Source organism: Mauremys reevesii, linkage group 6 (assembly GCF_016161935.1).
Source record: "Mauremys reevesii isolate NIE-2019 linkage group 6, ASM1616193v1, whole genome shotgun sequence".
Lineage (NCBI taxonomy): Eukaryota > Metazoa > Chordata > Testudines > Geoemydidae > Mauremys > Mauremys reevesii.
The window spans coordinates 89,590,011-89,611,935 of NC_052628.1; the positions used below are offsets into that span (position 1 = coordinate 89,590,011).

The 21,925-nt window shown below is 41.4% G+C and overlaps 1 protein-coding gene and 1 long non-coding RNA gene across 3 annotated transcripts in view; one reads left to right on the forward strand and one right to left on the reverse strand.

Annotated features, from left to right (window-relative positions):
- Window positions 1-21,925, reverse strand: part of DMRT1 (doublesex and mab-3 related transcription factor 1) — an 83,439-nt gene that overhangs the window by 14,119 nt on the left and 47,395 nt on the right. The window contains exon 5 of one of the 2 annotated variants that reach the window (XM_039545000.1): window positions 19,894-20,047. The exons of the other annotated variant lie outside the window; for it this stretch is intronic. Coding sequence (XP_039400934.1) covers window positions 19,959-20,047 — 89 coding nt within the window. The 3' untranslated portion in view covers window positions 19,894-19,958. Of the gene's footprint in view, window positions 1-19,893; window positions 20,048-21,925 lie in introns of those variants that run through there. 2 annotated transcript variants of the gene reach the window in all.
- On the forward strand, window positions 1,821-21,129 carry LOC120408278. Its single transcript, XR_005600578.1, has 3 exons — window positions 1,821-1,835; window positions 5,638-5,761; window positions 21,105-21,129. It is a non-coding gene; the product is annotated as an uncharacterized LOC120408278 (long non-coding RNA).

Genomic DNA, 21,925 nt, shown 5'->3' on the forward strand with positions numbered 1-21,925 from the left:
GGAGACGGAGCCACAATCTACCTTCTGTTCTGCTCCAGGGCAGGACCCAGTGGATAATCACCAGGTCTAGGGAATTTGGCAGATCACTAACATGACTTGGCTCTTCAGCTAAGCCCCAAATCCAACAGCTCTAAATGTCACCAATGTCTGGTGGGCCAGGATAACCTGACTGCCACGGAAGGTTGGGGGGGAGGGGGTAAAGAGCAGGTAGAATGTAGGAGTTCTTATAAAAAGATGTGTCAATATTCAGTTTATCATCATCAACTTCTACACCCAAAGTCTTTAGTTTCATTTCCTCATAAGTTCTCCTACCTCTCAGGCAAGTACAAAGCATCCCGGGGAAGCAGGCCCCAGCCTGTGCTGAATTCTCTTCAAACTCAGTACCTCCCTGGAGATTACCCACCCCTGAAATGAGCTAGGTTTGGTTTATGTAGACCCTAGACTCCTCACTCTCCCAGCAGCCTCTGAGAGGATTGGTTGGTTGGGTTTTTTTTCTCCCTCCATGTGACTGTTCGATAATGCCCTGGGTTCACGACAAAGCCACAAATGAACAAAAAGCTGTATGTTAGTATCTGGCTCTAAAAGCATAAATGGTACAACTAAGAAATAATATAAATCATTATTTATCTACAATAAGAAAACATCTTCTTACAAGAAATTAGTATTTTTGGTGAATGTTGCATTTAAGACTTTGGGTGACATTAATGTCACATTATCATACTACTATTGATATGACCTCTAGTACCCCAGCAGCAGAGGTGATGATATGACTGATGCTAAGGTACAGGCCCTGGTGAGCACATTGGCTCAACATCTCTAGCTTAATGAGTCAATGTCAAGGCAGAGGACCCTCTGAGGTTACTGACTCGGGCTCTCTAGCTTTATCTGCTGTATAGTGGAAGGGTGCTGTGAGGTCACTGGCTTTTAGGGCTGCCAGGTATCTGGTTTTCAACTGGAACACCCGGTCAAAAAGGGACCATCCCCAGCCCAGTGAAAATGAGCGCGTGAGTGAGGGTCGGGGAGAGCGAGCGACAGGGGGTGGGGGGTGGGGTGGAGTGAGCAGGGCGGAGCCTCAGAGAAGGGGTGGGACAAGGGTGTTTGGTTTTGTGCGATTAGAGGCATTTTGTGCGATTAGAGGTATGATTTAGAGGCATAAGTTTCTGTGAAGTGTCTTTAGTTTGTTGGGGTGATGTCAAGAGCTAGACCTCTGGGAACTTATTGGCGTAGCACGGGGCCCTCATCTTTGGTTGGTACCCCAAGCACTACTGCAGTCCAAATAAATAAGGACAGGAATAATAAGCTGCTCTGATGTCAACACAGACCTCTGTGAAGTCATGAGCTCAGTACCACTAGCATGCAGGGCTGATGCCAAAGCACAGGTCTCTGGTCAGATTGCTGACTCGGCAGCCACTGCGTGGCTGGGCTGACGTAGAGGATAGGGCCTCTATGAGGTCACTACTTCAGCAGCTTAAGCCTGAGGGTATAATGTCAAGGCACAGAACTCTGGGGGGGGGGGGGAATCAGGGCTCTAGCTTGCTGGGATGATGCCAAGGCACATTCCCATTCTGAAGTTACTGGCCCAGCCCCTTAAGCTGGCTGGCCTGATGTCAACACATAGGAGTACACTCACTCAGCCACTTTGGCATGATGGTCTGATATTAAGGCACATTTGTTTATGAGGTAACCATCTCAGCAGCTCTAGGCTGCTGGGCTGACATCAAGGCACAAGCCCTGTGAGGCTACTGGCTCAGCACTAGCCTGCCAGTCTGATGTCAAGAGACAGACAGCTTTGAGCTCATGGCTAAGTACTGCTGGTTTGCCGGACTAATGTCAAGGTTAGGTAATAATTGGAGATATACCAATCTCCTAGAACTGGAAGGGACCTTGAAAGGTCATTGAGTCCAGGCCCCTGCCTTCACTAGCAGGACCAATTTTTGTCCTAGATCCCTAAGTGGCCCCCTCAAGGATTGAACTCACAACCCTGGGTTTAGCAGGCCAATGCTCAAACCACTGAGCTATCCCTCCCTGAGGTTGAGGCCTCACAGAGAGTTACTCGCTCCGCAACTCTGGAGTGCTGCTCTGCTATCAGGCACAAGTTTCTCTGACTGATGCGCTGGACTGATATCAGGGTTCAGACTTTTCTGATGGCACGAGCTCAGCTGCTTTAGCATGCTGGTCTGATAGTAAGTCACAAGCCTGTGTCCCAGCCCCTCTGGACGTCTGGGATGATACGTGGGCAGTCATGCAGAGAAGCTACTGGCTCAACACTTCAGTTTCAGGGCTTAAATCAAGCTACAAGCTTCGGTGAGAACACTGGCTAGGGGACTCTAGCCTGCTGGGATTAGGGTGACCAGATGTCCCATTTTTATAGGGACAGTCCTGATATTTGGGGATTTTTCTTATATAGGTGCCTATTACCCCTACTTCCCCCCACACATACACTCTGTCCTGATTTTTCATACTTGCTATCTGGTCACCCTAGCTGGGATGGAATCACAGGACGGACCTTCATGATGTCATTGGCTTGGCAGCTCTAATCTGGTGGTCTGGGCTAGCAAAGTAAGACTGCTGCACTCTCCACACAGTCAGTCAGAGACCTGCTGCAGGCAGCATAGGAAACAGAGGACTCCTTGTCTAAGGAAGCCTTTTCAGGCTCATAATTTGTTAGAAGAGAGCCAAGGCAACATCCAGGCAGCTGCAGGCTGCCTGTCGGGCTTCTGATCCACTGTGAGGCAGGAATGAAACTGAGAAACTTTGAGCAGGAGAGTCCTAGAGGGTGCAGAAATTCTACAACTTGGTTGGCTATAGATCCTGGCTGTCTGGGCAAGGAGGGAAGAAACCAGGGTGCAGCAGCAGACTCAGTCACAGAAATGTGAATTGATGCTACCCCTTTAAATCTATAAAGCAAAAGTAAAAGAGCTTATTGTATGCAAAGAGTAATCAAACAGCTCAGCTGTTTCATGCTTAACTAAGTAGTTAATTTCAGAAAATACTAGCTTAATGCAAAAGTGCCATCCTACACAGTTTAAAGATTTCTGTACATGATTTGCAAGCGTTTGGAAATCAAAAGGATACCTGTCAACTAAATAAAATCCCAAATATAAGTAAAATGAATCTGTTAAGATAGAAACAATAGATTTTTACTTGCCAGGAATAGATTTTTTTTTAAATGTTGTTATAATATAGACCTCTATGCTGAGAAGAGACAGACCTGATCCTGTACTATCACAGTCAAAGGGAGTTTTGCGTGTCTTTGTGTGGTATCACCAATGATGGTGGCCAGAATTTAAAACTGGCGGGAAAAAAATAACCCTGATCATTTATCAATTAAAACTGACATGACTTTACAGTTTAAAATCACCAAAGACTCTAAAGTGACTTAATATTACTAGAGTACTTCTATTCTTTAAATATTAACTTCAATTTGGAAGCAAGTCAAGCAGCATTGTAGTACAATGTAGTACAGCAGTTCAATAAGTATTGATCAAGATATACAGCAAAAATGGACAGTACATTTTAAAAAGTGTTTTAAAAGGGTAAGAATGTTGCTGTTTATGAGAATCATCCCCTCAGATGTTTAGGAATCCCTCCAGTGACGTCATTCTTACTTTAGAAAATAAGGACAAAAATTAAACTAAAAAGATCTTTGATTTAGTCAAATAAATAAAATGAAGTTTTATATAGCATTAGTCATATGACAGCCCCATTGTGTTATATTTATATTTATTTCTGCTGACACAATAGTAGTATTACAGAGAGAAATGCTAATGTGTACTGAAGACTTTTTCCACTTAAAAATTAACTGCCAAGCTTTTGCTGAAAACCTGTAAAAACTCTGTTTAAAAGCTCAAATTAGTACAGAATATAGGTGAGTGCTTCAGGCCCGATTCTGACATTGTTACTCCCATTGAGTGGTATCCTACTACACAAGCAGTCACACCAATTTGAACAGGATTACTCCTGGAATTAAATGCTCCTCAGCCTCGTAAAACACAGGCTTTTGACAGTTTTCCTGGTTCAGACTAAGTCCCATTTTCAAAAGTAACTGAGATACTTTGGATTAGACCCACTCCCTTTGGTACCTAAATCCAACATTTAGATGCCAGTGAGATCCTCAAAATCTCCACTCAGCCGCCACCTATGTTTAGTTGTGTCTAAGTTGCTGCTGGTAGAGTCCTCATGGTGCCTACATTTTTGCCTCCACAAAACTACTAAAATCCTGATCATGCCAGCTGCTCTGTGGTGGTGGTAATGGTACTTATACCCAATAAGCCAAGTGGTCAGGAGACCTAGGTTTGAATCCATGCTCTGCATGCTCCTCCCTCGCCCCCATTTTGTCACGAGAAAGGACTGACCTGTCTAGGGTGCCTAACTCCAGGAGAGGTTCACAGTTCACAGTTCTCAGAATGCTGAGTGGAAGGAGGCACCTTCATTTGGCCCTGAGAGAGGTGGGGCTTAGGCCCGCACCTTTCATTTGCATTTCCTATTGGCTAGGCTAGTTGGCTCTCCACTTAGCTTGCTGGCTTCTGTGAATCCCATTCTTAGGCAGCTAACTTTCTTCTTGCATTATATAGGGATCCCGCATGCCTAACTCAGGATTCCACTGACAGAAAAGTGCCTAAACGTTTGGTATTTTACGCTGAGCACAGCAACACTTAAGTCCCTTTGTGAATCTAGCCTTTAGGCTCTGACCCTCAAGTGTATTTATGAACTCTTTGGATATAACAACACTGCAAACAGTTAGGGAGCTAAGTCACTTAAGGACCTGACTAGGAGTATTAGGGGGATCTTAAATTTGACTCAAAACTGAAATGTTATTGAAACATGCTTTTATATAACCAATAGTCACATTTAAACACAATCCAGCGAAAACAGTTGTTTTGAGGGGAAAAAAACACCTTTTCCTGCAGTGACTGAAAACAAACCTCAGAGTACTGAGAAAGAACTTGAAGGGGAAACTGATTTATAAACTAAAGGGAAAGGGAGTTCATTTATTTTTCTCTGTCCGAGAGGAGGAAAAAGTAAAATAGCAAAACTAGCAATGAGCTGGACTGAAAATATTGTTTCCCTTTTGACAATCTAACATGTCATTAGTGCTATACTTTATGTAAATATATGTATTTGGCTACAGCATATTGGACCTGTCCTCATGGCAGTATTACACTAGTGTAACTCCACTGACTTACTAGGTACTCATGATTTTATGCTGGTCTGAGAGCCACCAGACACCTGGCTTTAAAGCTAACAGTTTCCCTTGGAGACAGACATGAAGTAAATTCAAGGATGTCAACTGTTTTTGTTTTGATTTTTTTTGTGGTAAATCCCAATGTTTATCCAGGTTTTACCTTTCTGATGAGGATTTTCATATGAACCTACATGTCCAGTTCCCCCAGCACTTTGAAACCAAAAGTTCTTTTGTAATAAAAAAAAATCATAACATTTCAAAGAACATTTTGTGATTTTTTTTTTGGTTAATGATTTTTTTTTCATAAAACAATTCTTACAGATTTTCGACCAGCCCTAACCTTCCCTTATGCTTGCGAGCTTTTCGCACGACCCCTTCCACAGCCAGACACAAAAGGGGAGAGCTAGCAACAGAGTAAAAGCCTTGACCCAGATTTTTATCCCCCTTTTCAGTTTGGTATGGAGGTTTTTGAACAATAAACTACAATTGACCTTACAGAGCTATTACGGCGTACAGTGTCGCTGGATGTCACGGAGCTGTTAGCATGCACAGCTTCACGGTGATGCCAGGCTACAGGTATGTGCACTGTGAGCGATACATACACAACGCGCAATATGGACCCACTGCAGCTACACTATGCAAAGTCTCATTGAAATCAATGGGTCGTTAGTACACATGCTGTAACCACTACTTTAGCCAAAATAACAGAGCCATGTCAAGTCCTCTCCTTTTAAATGCTCTTGATATTTTAAGTATAATGGAATGGAAAGACACAATTAGAATCGAATTACACAATTTTAATTAGAACTGAGAATATCACTGTAAAATACTGTGTTATTACGCACATCAAGCATCAATATACTTTTGTCTGATAATCTCATTTACTTGAAGAAATCGAGTGTGTTAAAAGCAAATTGTTCCACAGCATGTAAAATTAGTTATTTGGCTTTATACCAGCCTGCTGAGTTAGTTGTAAAGGTCTGAGGTTTACAACCTTAAAGTGAAAAACTTCTTTGTCTAAGTAGTAGTGTGAGCTCTTGTCATGGTATGCAAACAAAACATTACTTACAAGCAAAAAGCAGCTTTGATATTTGCATGTCTGATCTACTTCAACAGGTCTAGGGGGAAAGAAATATAATTTATTACAGCCCATTTAGCTCTGCAACAATTGCTCTTCAAAACCAAAAGAGAATAATATAATGGAACATACGTGTTCTCTTTATGGCAGAAACCTCAAGCAGCCTGAGGCAAGAGCTAATACAGATGTAGTACAAGGCATTACACGAGTGCCGGGTGCTGTAGCTAGCAATTATCCTGGTATTTAACCAAATCTATCGCTCATCAGGAAAGCGTTTAGTGCAGTAGTCGGAGCGAGACAGGCTGACATGGAGCACAGCTACTTAACTGTCCCCTCTAGCTATTACACTTTCTCAACCCGAGAGTCATGTCAAATTAAACAACTACACATTGACTTTTCACTTCTCTAAACATTAAGGTGTGATTGACAACTCCTGGATGCTATAAGCCAGTCATTAGACTCAGCCAACGTATTGTTAGCTTATTTGTGATGCAGTTCTCCCTTCCCCCCGACCCCCATTCTGAGCTGTTTCCTCATGTGCTCTTTTTACAATCCTCGATAGACAATTGTACCTTGCCTCTCTGGAGGGTCTTTGTAAGCAAATGACACTTGACTGCGGAGAGGTGAAAATGATGCAGAGTAAAGTGACTTAGCTTGACGTGCAAGTTATCATCTTTTCTTTAAAATCAAATTCAATGCCTACACGTTTTTAAATCTAATTTTGAGATGTCTGGACAGCAACATTTCCAACAGACATTAGCACTTCAAAATGTACCCCATCAACATTAGCTGCAACATTTCATCTCTTCGGAATATTTCCCCAAATTTCGGCCATGTATGTTGGGAGCCTACTCAGTGCTGTGACATTTTAAATCAACTTACGGTCAAGCACCAGGACGGGAGCAGGCACATGTAAAGATGGGAAATTAAACTGAAAGCCAGATATAGCATTAGGAATGTCTAATATGGATCTGAACTCTCCCATCAATGTTGGAACATCACTACATCAAGCCACTATTTATTGTATGCCTGAATCCTGCGGGTTAGCAAAGTTATTAGTTTGAAAGAGTGCACAAAGCAGGTCCTTTGGTTTGATACGCAGCCACCTGAGACCTGCACACTTCAAATGACAGGCTTCACTCCTCACGCCCCTAGTACAAGCCACAAGATTAATGTAAAAGATGATTTCCAGATTTGCTTCTCCTCCTCCCACAACAAACCAAACAAACCAGAAAGATGCAATTCCTCAGTAATAATGGTCCCAAAGAAAATGAAAAGGAAACTTAATAGGGTTTCTTTAAAATTTTACACTTTTTCTGCTAAAGAACCATGCAGCATTAACACACTATCATCTTACTGATTCTGACACAGATTCTCAGTATAAGAAAGTCTAAAAATCTACTTGCACATGTAAGACATGTGTATGATTAATCCACCCATACCCACAAAAGTCTACACTTAGATTGTGAAATGTAAACTGCATGTATGTAAGACTTTTATTGAATGAACCTATGAAATTCAATAACTACTAAACACATATTTGAGGAAAGTGCACTGATTTGGAAAAAAGTGACTTGATTGACAAAAATCAGAGTATCTGTTTTCACTGTGGGTACTAATTTAAAATAGTTTGAATACAAATTGTACTGTGTATTGTTTTTGTTCATCAATGTAGTTGTGTTGGCTATTTACAAATGTGTAAAATAAGCTACAGCTATGGTAAATGTGTGGAGATGAGAGCTCTAAAAGTAAATATGATACTTTATTAATTTTACACCTTCTCTTGGGCTGAAAAAGTTAACAGCTATAAACTCACAAAATCCAAAGATTTAAATGAAATATATGAGATATTTTATGTGGTAGTATCCAAAATGTGCTACAAGCTTTCTAAATACAAAGGAAAACACAGTCACTACCCTGAGGAGCATAGAATCTCAAACTATTTCCATCAACTTCAGCTTATTTGGAATGAAACAGAATCACAGAACTGAAAGGGACCTCGAGGGGTCATCTAGTTCAATCCTCTGCACTCATGGCAGAAATAAAACTATGATACCTTGGTAAGGATTTTAATGCAATCTCCATTGTTGCCCTTCATTTTTCACTGGCTAACTGCCACAAGAGCATCTAACTTCAAGAGGGTAGCCGGATAGTTCCTGCACCTGTTGTGTGTGCTGAACAACAGTGGATGCTGTATGGTCCACGAAGCTATCATCCCTTAGCCCCCAGTATCTTTCAGACTAAAGCATCCCTGATTCAATACTGTACATAGATCGGTCAGTTCATGTAACAACTCAGTGGCATGCCTATTTTACATGGATTTCTTACATTTTTAATTGGACATAAACACCTACTATTTTATCTTAGACGCTTACTTTCAATGAGCTCGTATATAACAATATGGGTCCAATGGAAATAAACACTCTGCTACACCAGTCATACAGTAAATTCTGTAGTTTCCATATTTTTGAAGATTTTGGATAAAATCCAACAACCCTGCTTCTCTGAGCAGCAACTTTCAAGCTGTCAGAGACATGCATTGAAAAAAGCACTGGGACTTTGGTACCCACTAAAAAATTAAACAAGTAAAACTTGTACATCTCAGAACTAAAGACCATAGGCCAAATCCTGCCCCCAGCTACACTCTGCAACACCACTGGATTCAGCTAGCATCAGGGGTGTAACTTAAGACAGACTGTGAGTCCTGCTTCTTCCACACACCCCCACATAAATGACATGCAACTAACTTTAATTAGACACTGGTTTCTTCCTATAAAATCCATATTAAAATTGTGTTACAACCCTACAAAACAACTTGAGCCAATTCCCCTTTGAACTTTGTAGGCAGGGACTATAATTCTGTGGATCTCAAATAACTGTATTTTCAACAGCACTTGTTTCAAAAAAAATTAAAGATAAAATTTATTTATGTACTAGTCAATATTAAAATATGGTTATTAGACAAAAGGTGAAAATACATTAGTCTATATTAAGAAATGACTTACAGACATATACTTATGCTATATAAAGATATACATGTACATGTAGTATATATATCTGTTCATGTGTGTCTATACCTATATAAGTGTATTTATCTATAGATATACATATGTATATATCTCTATATAGATGTATGCATCCACACCGATAAGTGTATGTATGTGTAGATATATATATAATATAAAGCTAACTTTCAGGCCTCAGAAAACAAAAGCTATCCCCATATAACAGCCAAATTCCTACATAACTCAATTTGGACATCTCATCTGGTGTGAACTGCACTCATTCCTAGTGTAAACCCCAGCGCGCTCTGCAATGATATACTGTAATGTCACATCGCAATCTGGATTTACTATAAAGGGCTGCTGACGAGTTTCAGAGCAGTAAACATTGCTGCGAGGTGTATTTCACACTGAGCTGGTTTTTATGAAGAACACTTCACCGCCCAGCCACGGTACCTAGATGATGAATGGTGAAAGATGCATGACAAGCTTCATCATTGTTTGTAAATCTTAACTGTTCCTGCTCACTAACTCTGCAGGCAATTTTCAAAGACAGCGGCCGACAGAAGGACAGCACAGCTTTCCTGAAGGTTATTCAACTTGTACTTGGCCTAAGCTATGCCTGTGAGGAACCATGCATTGAAAATAACCTCACCGCTTATCCTGAACCTTAGAATTAAAAACCCTGGTTGGGTGGCATGTTAATGGGAACTAAATGAAGAAATCCCAACTACAAGCTTTGATATTTAACCTTCACCCCTTGCCCTGAATGGTTATATACATCACGTAGATGCAACATCCACTGTATTATTTATGCACAGAGTATAAATACACTTATGTATAAAGTGTGCCTTTGTGAATGATGGATCCTGCTGATCCAACATTACCTGTCTCTAGTGAAGCTGCATAGAGAGTGCCATTGTCCCCTACTACCTCACCTACTGGGCGTGACAAGTTACTTACACACTCTTCTCTTGGAACTTTTCCTTACTATTTTGGTGCCCTGTCTTGGCGGTAAACAGCCAACTCATGCAGCACAATCCAACTCATTGCCACATGCAATCACTTACATACTAAATATGCTACCTGCATAGGCTGGATCAGCCCCTTTCAGAGAACTCCACGTGGCATCCTTCTCCGTTCTCCTTGGATCGTTCTTTTATGGGGACAACAGTGGGGTTTGCCCTAACCCCTTACCAAATGACTACAGCTCTGCCCCCACAACCAAGAGACCCACAGGGAGCCATAAGAGGCCATGGCATTATGCACTGGTTCCAGGATCCCCATCTCACCTCCGACTTCTGAATAATATAGGTTTGCTGTAACTGTGTAGTCAAGGACTAGCTGCCATCCGTTAGCTTCTCCCTCACCCTTTTAAGGAAAGGATTCCCTAGAGCACTGCAGAAGAATTAACTCGGCCAGAAGCAATGAATATCTCTTGTTTTTTTCCAACGGACTTGTGAATTGTGTAGTGCGGTGATTCATGTACAATATCTGCAGAGTCTCCAATCCAGGCAGACTCAGGATGTTATGGAGGCAGCTGACCATCACCTGCATGGGGGAATGGGGAAATCAATGTAAAGGGGACCCTTTTCCCTCTTAATATTGGCCAATCAGGTCCAGGCAGCAAAGTCAGGAAAAAATACAGCGATGCACCAATACACTAGCCTGTCATGGTAAGCACACTGTTATCACTACTGTTCAACAGAACTCCTCCATTCCCTCTACCGTTTTGAGTGAGACAATAAGATTGCCACTGCTCCTTGCTTGTATCAGGAAATTTTCATATTCAAAGGGTAAGACAATCAGTGGGCCAGATCCTCAACAGGGCAGCTTCATTGACTTGGATTTCTATAAAAGGGTATTCTGGATCCTGTGAAGTAGGAGGAGGGCTTTGGATGGTAACTATTAAAATATTTAGCATCTTGGGTAGCACCCTCTGTCCTTGAAGAAAAGAGTGGCTAGAAAAAGGAACAAACTGGGTTCAGGGTTGCATAAGCATCTAAACCAGCAATCCTCAGCTTGTGGCGCCTCTCGCTCTGTGAAGTAAGGAGAAACAACCTTTTCCTCCCAGCAACTGATAGTGGGGAGAAGCAAGAAGAGATTGTAGCAGACTGAGCCACTGGAAGACACTAATAATCACACAACTACGTACTGACATTGCCTTGCGTAAACACTGTATGCAATGATGCAATGCCAGGAGGTGAACATTGCCACGTGCTATCATGATGACACTACTCCTCAGTGCTCTGTTGCTCTCTGCAGCTGTATTCAGTGCTGCAGGGGTTCCCCCGATCAGCCAGGATCATCAGTCTGAACTACTGACAGTGGGTCAACTGTGTACTTCGATTTGCCTTTTCCTCAAATCGTCAACAAAACTTTCTCATGAGGCCCCCTTTTCTCTAGCAGAATGTGAATTGCAAGTGCTGCCGCCTAACAAAGCCCGCGGGACTCAATTTAATAAATGTTTGCAACCCACATTTTTATTCACACAAAATATTATCGCCCAGCTAAACGAATGCCCTCATAAAACCCTGTCTTGTTATGCCAGCCAATGCTGGGAAAACCACAGAACTGATCAGACTGATACTTGCTGTGAGTGGGTGAGGGTTTACACATGTACGTGCATCAGACCCGCCACAGGTGGGGCAGCTGGGGCTGTCTGCTAGTTCTGTACCACTCCAGCGGGGCTGCATCAAATGAGAGCACTCACACCAAGTTAACAGGATGGCCTGGCATCTTTCAAACTTCCCTGTATCTCACCTTGTCAGATGCGTTTTTGTGATATTTAAAAAAAAGGGGGTAAGAAAAAAATCTCATTAAGGAATGTGAGTTCTATGTTTTTAGGTTTATCAGAATTAATTTCAGGCTTCCTTTGTAAGGCCTCTGCAAAACATACACCTTTCTAATTGTGCAAGGACTAGCTATTCTGTGCATGTATGATTTTCTTCCTTTATGTTTTAGAGTCTATGCAGCATACAGAATATACTAGAATAGAAAACAAACAGACTCTGAATCAGGAAAGGACTTAAGCACAATGGGACTGAAGCAGATGCTTAAAGTTAAGCACATATTTAAGTGAAGAGCTGTGTGAATAACTGACTTTTGGGTTAAGTGGATGAACTCAAAAATAATACTTGGAAAATAGTGGTTCAGGGTGATTTGAAATGAACATTTTTTGATTTTTCTGGCAAAATGAAATTGTTGAAAAATTTTGTTTCAGATCAAATGAAATGTTTCATTCAATCCCAAATACATTTTGTTCAGCTCCAAACAAAACTTCTCATTTTCCATAATTTTTTCTAATCCTTAATATTTATTTTTTAAATAAAATTGAATTAAAAAGCAAAACAAAATGTCTAAATGCTTCATTTCAGAAATGCCAAATCAAACTGTTTTGACTTTTCCAAAAATATTTTTAATGGACTGAAACAATTTGCTGAATTCTACTTGAATTTATGAATTGTTTTGGTCAACCCAAATCCACATTTTACAGTAAAAAATCTGACTCACCTGATTATTTTCACCCAGTTCTATTTAACTGCTTTCCTGAATAGGGGTGCCTTCCTATTGGGGCTTCAAAGATCGATTCTAGATTCTTTACTAATCCAATTTCACTCAGAATATACACAGGTATGAAATTATTCACCAAAACAGTTATTTTAAAACTCATATGAAAATAAGTGCCATATTTTGTTATAAACTGCCCACCAAAGTCAACTGAAGTTTTGATAACTGCTGTTACAGCTAAAGAAACAACAATAATAGAAATAAATAATGATGTCACAAATGAAAGTTAAGTACTTGCTTACTTAAAAAGAAAAAAAATTACATTTTGGGCCTGCCAATTTTGATGCTTTCTTCTTCTTCTTTTTCCTTTAAACATGCTGTCTCCCGTTTAAAAAAAATGTATCTAAAAAGAAGGCCTGTTGAAATGTTCGCTAGTTTGCTAGGACTTGATCCAACTTCTACTGTAATTGATAGAAAGACTCCCATGACTTCGAAGGGAGTTTGCCTGGTCCCCACAAAACACACCAACACAAATCCATTGTGCTGGATACCTCTGCAATCCTGATCATGGGTGGATACGTCACAGTACAGCCATGCTCCATCTTCTAGTTAACTGGTGCACGTGTGTATACACATCACCTCATCCTCCATTCTCCTCTAATTTTTTCTGAGCATACAGCAAGGTGCTGAAATTTACCAGGATCCTGCTCAAAGCAAATACCCTACCTGATGATGGGAATGTAGCCATGAAGAAGAGTAAAAGATGGTTTGATTTGTGTGCTAGTATACCAGCAATCCAAACCAAAGCTGGAAGAGTAGTTCTAATTTCAGGCCTGCTAGCCCTTCTGGCATTCTTGTAACTCATGTCTGAGGGAGGTTGTATGTGGCATATGCATCTGGGACTGACAAATAAGAACCTGTTTAAAAATAATAGTGGCCAAAAATAAAAACAATTATGCAATAAAAACAAGTATGTGAACGACAAAATATGCAGATGAAATGACAGCATTATGTGAATCTGCATGCATTTTTTGTCAATCACCAAACGACGTTACCAGATCATTCCTACTGGTTTCAGTAAAGACTAACAGCTGTCTGTTTTTTAATTGAAGTTTCTTCTGAAAATGTTTTTTTTAGAAATAGTGGAAAAGAGTCTCCATTTTCAGCTTTCATAGCAAAGAGTCGGCATATGCAAGAACATAGCTGCTGGGACTTTCTCTTTTTTAGCAGCTAGTTTTAAAAAGCAAAACACGAGGTAAGCCAGTACCCCAGCCAACACGCTACATTCCAGCCACTGGGAGAAGATGACAGGGACCGTATTCCAACATCAGGCCATTTTTATCCTCGTGGACATGGGGTCTGCAATTTGCATTGTCCTGCACCAACAGGGGACAGCTGAGAAAAGGGCCGGATGATGATAACATCACCACCATGTTCCCCTCAGAGGTTTTGCTTGTGTTGAGCAGCTGAAAAATCCAGCCAGGTCTCTATGGGTGGAGGCCAACTGGGAAAGGTGCAGAAACAGCATCTCTCAGCTTCCCCAGCCCTGTCCCTTTGAGGGACAGTCAGGCCCACTTTGGGAGCTATGGCTGCTGGCTCCTCCTTCCTGGCAGAGATGGGTATGGAGCAGCTTGTGGTGTTGTGTTCCAGCACTCAAGGAGATTTATCAGCATAACCCAGGGAGTGAATCTTGTCCACTGGCTGTAAATAAAGTACAGCCAGATTCAGTCTCTTCCTCCATTGCTGGGCATTGCTTCTGAGCTATAGTGTTTAACAGCAGCATCGCTTTTCTTTCGGCAGCAATGCTGTTGGGCAGCTTGGGCAGACAATGCTGTGAAACAGCTACAAGTTCCAGAAAGTGGTCTCACAGGTCTTCTACACGCCAATACTGTGTGACAGGCATATCTCTGATTCTGCATTCAGGCACGATCTGTGACACTAAAATATTCTTTAAACCTTGTATGGCAACCAAGGACATAGATTCATTTGAAAATGTTGTACTTGAGATGCATCAAAAAGATGCATAGCTTTCAAACAATGCAGCCTGAGAAAAATGTCAATCCAGAATCTCTTTTACATTCTTTCGGTGTGTAGTACTTCTGCTATTCCAGCCCTCCTTTCACTGAAATGATTCTGAAGGTTTTTTGTCATGAGACATGGGATTCTGTTTCTTACATGCCTTTGAACGTGACACCAATGTGAGAGATCCATCCTACAATTGCTTTTACAATGGTAGAATCCAGAGCATGTTTCAAATTCCTCACTGGGCTTCATCAATGGAGCAGCACATTTTACAATAAAGCAGAAAAATTATGAAGCAGTAATACTGGCTCCACAGTTAAGAGTCTGAGATAGCTTCCGCTACATGCCTCATTTTGACTCCCATATAATTATCGGGAAAAAGAACCTCCTTTCTTGCTTGAAATTCCTCATGTTTATTCCTAGGCCAAAGAGGTTTGTTGTTGTTGTTGTTGTTGTTTTGTAGTTTTAAGGTTAATTAGACAAGCCATTCTTAAGTAAGAAGACTTTGAAAACTTGGTTCATTTCCACTTTTTGAATGTCAAACTTTTCTCTTTTTTTGGCTAAAGCTTAGCTCAGAAAATAGCATGGACTAAACATGTCACAGTTGTTTTATACACTGTTCCAGTGTGTACTAGTGCAACTGGAACAGTCTTAAAAATATTAAGGTTGAGTGGACATTTTGTAGATTATTAGATGGAAATTAGGTGTATGAGGGCATATCACAATATACTGGCTCTGTGTGTGTGTGTGTGCGTGCGTGCGGTGTTGCACTCTAGTGGCTTGTCCAGAGAAAGGATAGGGGAACTAGTACTAGTACTAGCTAAGGAAAACCTCTTTTAGCCTAACTGGCAAAGGACCATGTTTCTGGTGCTGAAGGAGAAAGATTCTAGTGCCAGTTGCCTGGGGTATCTGTGTGTGGTACATCTAGTAACTGGGGCTGTTGTCAGCAGCAGATGGATTTATTACAATATAACTGTCAAAAGACTATGTCTGAATATCATCTGGACTCACATAAGAGGCAGAACACTAAAAATTGCTTCACTGGGCCTTTAGGTTAATTTTTCAAGCAGTGCTGCATAATTATTTTACACAATACATTTTTTTGCATAGTATGTAAATAGACCGTGGAACTCATTACTATGGGAAGTCATTTGAGACCAAGAATGTTGCAAGACTCAAAAAGAGATTTTACATTTATAAGATAACATGAATATCCAGTTATAATAGGTAATGCCAACAACAATTTTGGAAGGGATAATAAACTGCATGCTTCAGGCCTTAAGCCAATCTATAACTAGGTATTAATCTAATTTCTTATAATGTGGGGACAGATTTCCCCCATATGCCTACTGCAGGGTTTTTCTTCCTCTGAAGCATCTAGTGCTAATCACTGACAAAGACGAAGCACATAGACAGAGTGTGGCCTCATGCAGTATGGCAATTGCTATGTCCTTATGCACCGAGTGGCAAAATTTGTAACCACTTTAATTCTTCCACTTTACATGTAAACAATGCCGGAGTACTTCTGGGATCTGTTTATTTAAGAGGAACTAACATTTCCTAACAGAAATATCTGCAGTTCCCCAATAAGTTTAAATTTTAAAAAGCTGTTTAAAAAACTAGGCCTGACTCTCATTTACACTTCCAGAGAGGTTTAAAAGAGCCATAGTGTAAATGAGAATCGGACTCTCTATTCACCAGGCTTTTTATGTCCTCAGTGCAGAGTTAGCCATCTCCCATTACATAAAAGCTACCTCTGCCACTCCCATTTTCCCCTTCCTGTAACTTCAAACCACTAGATCTGTAGCGTCCCAATATGAAATGAACAAAGGTCTGTTTGAATCAGATACAAACGTCTTTTAGTACACCAGAGCAAAGCTCTCCTCAAAGGCCCCGTTACCTAAGAGTATGTGTACACTGAAGCTAAAAGGTATAAATTCCACCTTGAGGAGACAAACCCTCACTAGCTTGATCAGAGCTAGCATGCTAAAAACAGAAGCATAGCTGCAGTGGCAGGAGCAGCAGAAGTAACTAGCCATCTTGAATACGCACCTCTGGTCTCAGACAGGGACAGCTAGTCCTTCCTCTTGCGTCTCATGCCACTGCAGCTATTTTTAGCATGCTAGGTCAATCTACCTTCTAGCTCCACTGCAGATATACCCCATATGTATCTTGACCACCCTTATACTTTCTGTGTGGTGTGCCATGTTTGGCTACTCACAGATCTTGTAGGATTTTTTGGACTTTGAATACAAAAGAAAATGGTTTAGTTTCGCAGAGTCGGCTGCTGCAGCAATTTAATGCTGAGGAGGCACAAAAGACGGTGGTAGGGGCAATAGCACTGGCTATCACATGCTGTTGTCATGCCTGACAATCCAGTGTCAGGCTGTGTATGACTCCAGGACTAAAGTTTTAAAGGGACAAGTACAAGACAATATTTCTATCATTCAGCTACTTTAAAAAAAAAGCCACTTTTTTGCTAACAAAATACAAAAACCAAAAAATGTGGCAAAAGCAGATGACAATGAACTATCGGCGGGGTTAGGTAATCTAAGCAATTCCATAGGCACAAATGACCACCTGTGGGTAGCTAATGTTAAAGGTGATAGGCTAAGTCTACACTATGAGTAAGGAGGTGTTATTTGCCCGCTTGTGTACACATGCTTGCTTTAGTGCTCATTGAGCTAGCATGAGTATAAATAGCAGCGGAGCTGCAGTAGCACAGGTTACAGCAGTGGAGGCACAGCTGAGCCATGCTGAGTACATACCCACCCATTTCAGGTGGGTTTGTACTCAGCACAGCTCAGCTGTGTCTGCACTGCTGCTGCCCCTGCTCCTGAGGCTACAGTGCGACTTATAATAGCACTAGTTCAGTAAGAGCTTACGTGAGTACGTGTACGCAAGCAGGGAACTAACATCCTCAGCTCATGATGTAGACATGGCCTTAGTGTGAAATGTTTGGGTATGCTGTTTTTGTGTTCATGTATATTTTTGCAAAACAAGCACGTAAGATAAGAATTCTCATTAAAGACCATATTAAGCGTTTATATATTATTTAATCAGAGCTGGTCTGGAAAATGAACAGCCCATCCCAGGGGAAATTCTAACATTCTGAAAAGTCCAAATTTTGAAATTTAGTGCAGAACAAAAATTCCAAAGTCTTTTGTTTTGGAAACATTGAAATGACCCTATCAAAATGTTTCATTATGATTACAGAAAAATATTTTAGTATAATATAAAGTGTGTGTGTATATATAAAATTTAATTTTTGTTTATTATAAGGATTTTTTAAATTTAAGTCTAAACAAAATGAGTCAAAATGAAATGAAACAAGAAAGTCTAAACAAAATACTAAATTTCAGTTCAAATTGTTTAAAAAAATTTCCACTAAAAATGCCATCAAAATCAACACATTCCTGCAAAATGTTTCAGTTTTGATGAAACAGCATTTTCTGATGGAAAACTGGTCTGCTGAAACTTTTTCAACCAGTGCTACATTTAATATTTTCAAAGCACTTTACAACAGTGGCTCTCAAAGCCAGTCCATCACTTGTTCAGGGAAAGCCCCTGGTGAGCCGGATTGTTTACCTGCCGCATCCACAGGTTTGGCCCATCGCAGCTCCCACTGGCCACGGTTTGCCACTCCAGGCCAATGGGGGCTGCGGGAAGCGGCGCGGGCCTGCCAGGGGCTCTCCCGGAACAAGCGGCGGACCAGCTTTGAGAACCACTGCTTTACAAGCAAGTAATTCATCTGGTTAGGGAGTGTCATAGGATGTATGTACCCCATGCAAGTCCAGCAACCAAAGGCACTGCCGGCCACCGCTGATTGGCAGTCTCTCAGCAGCTGGGAGGACAAAAGGGCTGGGAAGCAGAAGGGCAGGGCAGCTGAGCTGTCAGAGAAGTGAGCAGGATGGAGAAAGGAGCTCCTGCCCGCAAGCTACTAAAGTGCTGCCCAGAGACAACAGTCCAGAAGGGGACAAACTGACCAACAGGCTGCAGAGCCTGCAGAGATCCAGGGGAAGGTAGGAAGGAGCTCAGGGCACTGTCAGAGTTGAAGAACCCTGATCCTACACACCTAGCTCAAGGGCCCTGAGCTGGAACCCAGGGGAGTGGGCAGGCCTGGGTTCCCCTACTAACCCTTGACAGACTTGGGAGTGAAGAAAGGGTTTTCAGATTCTGGACATCAGGAATAGATTGATAGCCCTGCTAGGTTAAGCGAGCCCAGGGGCTGCGCTATGCTTGGCCAGAAGGAGTGCTGTTGCACTGATAGCACCACCTCAGAGGAAGAAAAGTATTATCCCCATTTTACAGATGTGAAAACTGAGACAGAGCAATCAAATAACTTGTCCAATGCCACTGCTGGAAACAGTATCAGTGATAGGATTAGAACTCAGTTGTTCTAGGCTCCCAGTTTTGCAGTAAAATTACAGACAATGACTCCTGATAGCTCATAATTTGTATTGCCAACATTCCAGGGATTTCCACAGGAAAACAAAAAATTCAAATGCTCACAGAGGCTAGGCCCACATCTTAAAAAGCAAGTAACCTCCTTAGCCATGGACAAAGGAATACACAAAATAAAAATGAAGCAGTAGGACCATGAAGTGGGGGCTTATTTTGTGCATTTCTTGGAACAAGATGGTCATTTAAAAATTGAGGGTGAGGTATGTGTCTGTGTGCGAGAGAGAAATCATTCTCTTTAATTTCCTTCTCTGTAGATTTGAACTTTTTCCTGTATGTTTTACCTGTCCAGACAGTCCAGACTCCCAGGCTCCAGTTCAGGAAAACATGCCTATTCATGCAGGGCACTTAAGCACATGTGTAACTTTCAGTCAATGGGATGTAAGGATATGCTTAAAATTAAGCATAAGCGCTACCCCGAAAGAGATGGATTTAAGCATGTCTTTCCTGAATTGAGGCATCACTGAGGTATTTAAGCACTTGCTTAACTTTAAGCGCACAGGGTTTGTTCTAAAGCCCACTGAAGACAAGAGAGAGACTACAACGGATTTCAATGGACATCAGATTGGGCCTTTAAGAATTCCCACCGAAGTTTCGGACTGACTACCTTCCTCAGGGGGACCCAGGTTAACTGATTTCTGTAGTGATGACTGTGCTATAAATATTCCTACGGTTTCTCCTCTACTTTCACCATGATCTCTCAAGCTTGCTTCCAAAACAAATGTGTTTTACATGCTATGGACTTAATAGTCTCCTCTCCCATGTCTTCCTTTACCATTGCTCTTGATTCTGAAACATAAATAAAATGGGAATTAAAAGCCAAGGGAGGGAAAAGGAAAAAGCTTTCTGAAGTACAACAAAGGCTACGTCCATCCCAGGACCTGGACATGACTCCCAGCTCGTACAGACATATTCACACTAGCTCAGGATCGAGCTAGCTTGCTAGAATTGATAGTGTAGCCGCACTAGCATGGGCAGTAGCAAGCACCAGCACAGCCTAGCTGCCCCAAGTACATATCCAGGGGGTCCAGGCGGGTTTGCACTTGGGATGGGTAGCATATGCCATTACTCACTCCTGCCCATGCTACTGTGGCTCTACTACTATTTTTAGAGAGCGAGCACAAGTATGTCTATTCAAGCTGGGAATCACACCCCCAGCTTCAACTCTAGACTTAGCCTAAGAGTCCAAAACCTTTCCGTTCTGCCTATTTTAAGTTCATCTGAAACGTGGCAGTACTGGAGAATCTGCTGCAAACTTTCTAGCCCATTCTTTCACCACTGAGCTCTAATTTACCTTATTTTTTTCCGCTAATAAAGTTATAGTTGGAAGGACCCCAACCTTGCCAGCTGGAAGCAGTTGTATTTAGAACTGCTTAAAATTGCAAGGAGCTGGAGTGATGGTGTTTTGTCATTTAGAAAAAGTCACCCCATTACTAAATGCAACATACTGTAACCGGGTGTGACCCCATGTGGGAATGTCAGAAGCTTCCTGCAAACTTCTTCTCACCATTCATAAAACAAAAGTGAACGTAAATCAGAGGTCAGCTTATCTCTCCTCCCTTTCAACAGACCCAGGCTAAACAGGCAGTTAACTTAGCGGAACAAAATTAATGAAATGGTTTGACTGAAATACTAACTGTGCTAAAATCTGAACTGGCAAAGTCTGTATAAAGTCAAAGTTACAACTGAAGAGTCTGGTGTGGTAACAGGCACGATGTATTGTAAGACCACCTCTGGTGACTAGCCATTGATCAGTAATATTATCATTTAATAACCAGTGCTGCAGGATAACAGGGCTGCTAGCTCTGAAAATTTTGCTCTAACTTGTATTTCTTTTTCTGTTTAGTCTTATTGAACTTCTATCACTGCACAGTTATGTTTCTGTGAAGTTTATGGACTTCTGATACACAGATCTTCCAATAAATCTGTACAATCTTCAAACAGAAGTTAAGGCCTTAAGACCTATGAATATGTGTACCTGAAAGAAAAAAGCAGTTTTGTATTTAATAATAAAAATGCTCCTGGGGAAAAATCAGGAACGGTGTGGTGTGTTTTCTTAATAACCTTCCACAAGATGGCTAAGGATCCAGCGTCTTCATGGGCTTCGGAACAGGTACACTTCAGCGTTATGAGGTTAGATGAAGGTATTATTTCAATCGGAGAAAAGGAAGAAGGACTGAAAACAGCATATCACATGTTTCATTTAATATATGTGTATAGTCAGTAGGGAAGGAAGAGGGTTATTGTACAAGATTTAAAACAGATCCACCAACTTTACTAATACTAATGTCCATATAATGGAATTGTCTAAGTTACCAAAGCAGTTCCTATGGGCTTGCTGATATATGAAGCTGCACTGATGTTATCTTTAAAGATGGGTTATCATTAACCATGGGGAGATGTCAGTTGCTCTATTATATACAAAATGCCCAGAGTCCAAGCCAGCAAGCACTGAAAATATGAGAAAGAAGCCTGTCCTTTGAATAACCAAACACTTGTAGCAGACATAGCCAGTACCTTGCAAAGTACGCAAGTCTCAGGTACTGAACGGCATTCCATTGTTCACACCATTCTGGCTGAGTTAGCATCCACTGGGAGTGAAAGGAGGAGAGAAAATATTCATAGAAATAAAGAGCAGAAGGAAAATTCCATGGGACTGGAGCCCCT